General features: G+C 38.4%; 2 protein-coding genes across 6 annotated transcripts; one reads left to right on the top strand and one right to left on the bottom strand.

Moving 5' to 3' along the window:
- LOC145003489 (MACPF domain-containing protein At1g14780-like) lies at positions 1-3,402 on the top strand. Of its 5 annotated transcripts, none has more exons than XM_078962619.1 (9): positions 435-547; positions 636-707; positions 815-913; positions 1,042-1,280; positions 1,363-1,564; positions 1,647-1,724; positions 1,946-2,129; positions 2,247-2,413; positions 2,579-3,402. In XM_078962619.1, exons 4-9 carry the CDS (start codon positions 1,042-1,044, stop codon positions 3,311-3,313), a joined length of 1,605 nt encoding a protein of 534 aa, XP_078818745.1. In that variant the 5' UTR covers positions 435-547; positions 636-707; positions 815-913; the 3' UTR covers positions 3,314-3,402. The 5 variants fall into 5 exon arrangements, with proteins under 5 accessions (XP_078818741.1, XP_078818745.1, XP_078818742.1 ...); XM_078962616.1 differs by having other exon boundaries at positions 787-913; XM_078962617.1 differs by lacking the exon at positions 636-707 and having other exon boundaries at positions 437-547; positions 787-913.
- A 57-nt stretch (positions 3,403-3,459) lies between these two features.
- Positions 3,460-5,014, bottom strand: LOC145003490 (putative aldo-keto reductase 4). The gene is made up of 5 exons (XM_078962620.1): positions 4,734-5,014; positions 4,448-4,648; positions 4,208-4,380; positions 4,021-4,123; positions 3,460-3,914 (listed from the first exon to the last, which is right to left on the bottom strand). Exons 1-5 carry the CDS (start codon positions 4,944-4,946, stop codon positions 3,579-3,581), a joined length of 1,026 nt encoding a protein of 341 aa, XP_078818746.1. The 5' UTR covers positions 4,947-5,014; the 3' UTR covers positions 3,460-3,578.
- Between the last annotated feature and the right edge of the window lie 758 nt (positions 5,015-5,772).

The raw sequence follows: 5,772 nt of genomic DNA, 5'->3' as shown, positions 1-5,772 counted from the left end.
CCGTGCAGTTGCCAAACTGCAGTCACCGGGTCAAACTGGTTGCTCCAAAAATGGCACACCTACTGCCCCACCGGTCTCTGATTGATATAATTAATCAGGTCAAACGTCGTTATCATCACCAGAATCAGTCTCCACTCCCATTTTGTAGCTCGTATAATTGCTACCAACAGTACTCCAATTCTATATCTGCTTCATCACTCCGTTATTTCTATTACTTCCCCTGTTTATGGCCGTTAATCCGATCGGTTCATACTAAATTCAAGTCTCTGTGTGTTTGGTTAGCAATTTGATGGATTATTCTAACCAGCCGATCGAGCTCAGGGCTTTGGATTCTTTGGGATTAGGGTTTGATGTTGCGAGCGATTTTCGGTTAAAATTCGCGAAAAGTTGTCCTGATGGTGGAAGGTTAGTGGAGCTGGATGAATCGAGGAAGAGAGACATTGTTCTTCCAGGCTGTGGCACCACCATTTCTGGGGTTTCTGAGGATATTCGTTGTGATAAAGGAGATCGTATTCGCTTTAAATCGGACGTTTTGGAATTTAACAAGGTGATCACTTGTTCCTTTACGAATATCGCCTTCTATTTAATTTTTTCTATGCAATTGCCTTTATGTGCGATGATCATATACCAATTAGGGTATACTTTTGATGTTTGGGATTCAAAATTGATGACCTTCTCAACTCCTTTTTTGCTTGGAGTTCGATAAGGTGATAACTATTTTTTGCATTAGTTACTAATTATTTCAAATCTACTAATTAAAATAAGAGCAAATGACTGCAAACTTAGGTGACCTAATTTTGGAAGCACTCTTCAGATACATGTGGACTCAAGACTTTCATTATCTTCTGTAGTCACTTGTGTTTTCGGAATCTTGTGAGTTGTCATAAAGTAGCACTGCTGACTTATTCAACTGGTAAATCTATATCAGCTTTTGACAAAATGCATAGAGTATTATCAGTACTTTTAAAATCCAATGCAATGTGAGTATGTGACATGTATAGAATAGTCTTAACATTTTATTTTCTCATGTGTTTCTTGTAGATGTCAGAATTACTTAATCAAAAATCATCAATACAAGGAAAAGTCCCATCAGGATACTTCAATGCCTTATTTGATCTAAGTGGAGCATGGTTAAATGATGTCACAGATTCCAAATATCTTGCTTTTGATGGTTACTTTATCTCTCTCTACTATTTGCATCTAACATCATCTCCATTAGTACTCAAAGAAAGTGTCAAGAAATCTGTTCCAACTTTCTGGAATCCATTGATACTAGCTAGGTAGGTACTCCTCTGTTTTACATTGTAGATAACAATTGACTTAATATAAATAAATGCTTATCAGATATGTTTTATGAGACAGATTCATTCAAACTTATGGCACACACATTATAGTGGGAATGGCTGTTGGAGGTCAAGATTTAATCTGTGTTAAACAAAAACCATCTTCAACTATTTCTCCTGCAGAACTTAGACGATATTTGGATGATCTTGGAGATAGTTTGTTTTCAGATGGAAGGAGTCCTTCTCTAATAGAGAGAAAAACAAGAGATGGAAAACAAAAAGTAATGTGTTTTTTTATTTTACTAGTTTAATTCTTGAACTATTATGTACTTTTTTTTTTAAGAATTCTGGATTCCTTGTTAGGTTCCAGATGTGTTCAACCGTATGTTGCAGCCACATACAATGCAATTCACTAATGTTACAGAAACTTCAAGCAAGGATGTAAGTTGCAACATAGATAAAACAATTTAAACCAAACACTGCAAAACTAACTTTAATATTTTAAAAATTCTGTTATTGAAGTGTCCTATGAATTTATCTCTAAAAACAACTCTTTTTGGAGCTTAAATTCATCCTACACTTCAACATACATAACAAAAATCAAAGCTTTATTCGATAAACATCACAAAGTTCATAACTTTATTGAAGTGTATTATAAACAGGGCCTCACAGTTATCGAGTGTAAAAGAGGTGGAGATGTATTTTCAGACACTCACTCAAAATGGCTTCAGACAGTTGGCAATAATCCTGAAGCAATGCTCTTTAAATTTGTTCCAATTACTTCTCTTCTTAATGGGATTCCAGGGAGTGGATATCTTAGTCATGCAATCAACTTATATTTACGTTGTAAGTCAATGAAATTAAACCCCACAAAATCTCATTGTATGATTTGATAAGTTGGGTATGTGAAATGTAGAAGGGTAAAATTGTCATTTACTTATTTGTGTCAATCATTTTGCTTAGATAAGCCTGCTCTAGAAGACTTGCAATGTTTCTTGGAGTTTCAAGTTCCTAGACTATGGGCACCTCTGTTTTGTGAGCTACCTCTTAGACATCAAAGAAGAAAGACATCTTGCCCTCGGCTACAGTTTAATTTCTTGGGCCCCAAGATTTATGTCAGCACAACTCAGGTAAATGGTGTCTGTATTTAAATAATATATAATGAGAGTTTTTTCATGAATTCCGTTCATTTTCCAACGAAACTCACCATGGAATGGAATCTCGAATTCCAATTCCATCAAACGCCACAAACCAAACACACACCTCAATTATTAAATTTCTTGATACTTTCTCAGGTTGTAAGCGATGATAAACCCGTAACGGGTCTCCGTTTATTTCTCGAAGGCAAAAAACACAACCGATTAGCAATGCACGTACAACACCTCTCAAGCCTCCCCGACACCATGACACATAACTCCCCAAAACCCACCACACCTCTTCAATGGCGAGGCTCTGATGATTCCAATTCCAATCCCGATTCCAATTCCAATTCCAATTCCAAATTCCTCGAACCAGTCCGATGGAAACGCTATTCCAACGTCTGCTCTTCCGTAGTCAAACACGACCCAAACTGGCTACAACAAAGTCAAACACCCGGAGTCTTCATAGTAACCGGGGCCCAACTCATAACAAAAGGAAAATGGCCCAAAACCATACTACACCTCCGTCTACTCTTCACCCACTTGCCCAACTGCACCATACGTAAGACCGAGTGGGCCGGTGTACCCGTGGCTCGCAAGTCGAGTATTTTCACGAACCTGAGCTCGACTTTCACCTTCACACGTGGCTCGGTGGCTAATGCTGAGAAGCAAGTGGGTGCGATGGTGAACTCGGGTGTGTTTCCTGATAGCCCACCGGTGCCGGTTCGGTTCACGAAGTTGAGGAAGTTTGTGGACACGGATGAGGTGGCGCGTGGGCCACAGGACTCGCCGGGTCATTGGTTGGTGGTTGCGGGGAGGTTGGTTGTGGATGGGGGGAAGATTGGGTTGCATGTTAAGTTTGCTTTGTTAGATTTTGGAAATGAGTTGTAACGGTTTTTGTTGTGTATATGATGAGTGTGTAATATGTTTGAGGTTTTTAGTCTTTTGGTTATTTTGTATTACAAATGGGTTTTTCTAGATGGGGGTTGTAAGGGCATGAATTAAGTGATTGCTTGTTGGATATATAATTTACTAAATAGCTCAAAAATAGTACCTCAGTTGAGGTTTATTATCTTAAGTCATAACCTCAAAATTAAGTACAATGATAGACACAACATAATAACACAAAAAGGTGATAAAGAAACAGATGTGTTTACTAAGCTTTCCATGAAGACAAAGGTGGGGTGTCGGAGTTTAGATAGGTGGGGAAACCATCCATGTATCTATCACCCTTGGCTGCATCAGCTGAAGCAATGGATTCAAGTTCAGCCATGTCTTGTGGTGTTAGTTTAACAGATAAAGCTCCGATGTTTTGTTGAAGGTTTTCAATCTTAGTGGTTCCTGGTATTGGCACAACATCTTTCCCCTGATGGTGAACCCACGCCAATGCTAGTTGTGATGGAGTGCACCCTTTCTTTACTGCAATCGCACTAACCCGTTCGTACAGCATTTTATTATTCTCAAGATTCTCAGGTTGGAACCTTGGTAGATTCTACAAAAAAGAATAAGTAAATATATATAAACACAAGTTGAAACCCAATTTAATGATTTTATATTATAGTAGCTAGATAATCTGATTCAGTTTGGTTTGTGCTGACCTGGCGGAAATCGCCATCTGTCAAATTCTCAACCATCTTCGGACCCAATGAAAGAAATCCGCGTCCTAGAGGACTGTATGCCACAATTCCAATGCCAAGTTCTCTGACAAAATTTACTTTATCAATTGACGAGAAAGTCGGAAATATTATTTTTATTTTACCTTTACAAGTAAAAACTCAAATAAACCTGCAAGTAGGGATAATTTCGTCTTCAACATCCCTGGACCACAAGGACCACTCTAGTTGAACAGCAGTTATCGTGTGCACAGCATGGGCTCTTCTAATGGTTGAAGCCGAAGCTTCTGATAATCCTATGTATTTTATCTTCCCTTCTTCCACCAGTTTCTTCATTTCTCCCATCTTTTCAAGTAAACAAAACAATCTCAGAGGCTAAGTAGGAAATACGATCCACATAGTCTATACATACCGTGATTTCAATGGGCACACGTGTGTCAATTCGGTGTTGATAATATAGATCAATGCAATCGATCTCAAGCCGCTTCAAGCTACCTTCACAAGCAGCCCTGACATATTCCGGATCACCATACACCTCACGGTTTCCATTCTCAAACTTGATCCCGAATTTGGTAGCTAACTCCGTTTTTTCCCTTTCTCCTCCCTTCAAAGCCTGTGTTGCATGTTTATAAGTCTTTTTAATTACTGAATTTATTAACCGGATAATAAGCGATTAAGGGTACAAGCAAGAGTGTGACCTTTCCGAGTAGGATTTCATTGGTGTGAGGGCCATAGGCATCGGATGTGTCGAGTAGGGTGATACCGGTGTCAATGGCGTGGTGGATGAGGTTGATCATGTTATGTTCGGGTTTTGGGGGTCCGTAAACAGCGGACATACCCATGCAACCCAAACCTTGAGCTGACACCTCCAAACCCTGTGAACCCAATTTGACTCTGGGAACTTTTACCATGTTCTTATTGATCGGATGAACTTTTTGTTTTGGTTGGATTGTGATTTGATGGTAACAGAATGGAGTGATGATCATTTATAGTGAGCAAGTCATGGTTAGAGCATATAATTGTATGGACCTTCTTGGAAATTCATTCCGGCTTAGCTCACCAATAAAAAAAGATATATATTTTTTAATTTCCTTTTAAAAACATATATTCTTTATCCATACAGTTTTTTTTAGCGAGTCCTGCTTAACTTATCTATTTTGCCTAATCTATATTTATTTAACTTTAATTTATACTTTTGGTAATTAATTATATTTTATTTGTAGATCGTGAGGTAAGCGCCTACATATTGCCCGAGGCTGCTGGTGCATAAGAGCCTACGTAAGATCCCGTATGCAGAGACAAATTTAAAATAACAAATGATTTTTATATATTGAAATGTCTTGGGTGCATAAGAGCCTACGTAAGACCCCTGGTGGTCAAAAATCTTTTTTCATATTCGTAGGTTTCATAAAAAAAATTGTTTGTTTTTTAAAGTCTCATAAAAAAAGACTTGTGGTGATGTCGTCGGCAATTGTGGTGTTGGTGTTGGTGATGGCGGAGGTGGTGAAGGTGGCAGAAGTGGTGGTGGTGGTGGCGGACGTAGGGGAGGTTGGGGTGATACATGTAGTGGTTGTGATGGTGGTGGTGGTGTCAGAGGTGATCAGTGACGGAGCTTGAAATATTGATTTGAGAGCTGAAAATAGAAAATGTATAAAAATTGAAGAACAGTTAAAATCAAATTTTATAGTTTTAGGTCTTATATATAAATATTTTAATAGTTAAGGGCTAATTATGAAA

Source organism: Lactuca saligna, chromosome 6 (assembly GCF_052625555.1).
Source record: "Lactuca saligna cultivar CGN05327 chromosome 6, ASM5262555v1, whole genome shotgun sequence".
NCBI classification, from domain to species: domain Eukaryota; kingdom Viridiplantae; phylum Streptophyta; class Magnoliopsida; order Asterales; family Asteraceae; genus Lactuca; species Lactuca saligna.
The sequence above is the reverse complement of the archived record's forward strand: the minus strand, read 5'-3'. Positions and strand labels throughout refer to the sequence as shown.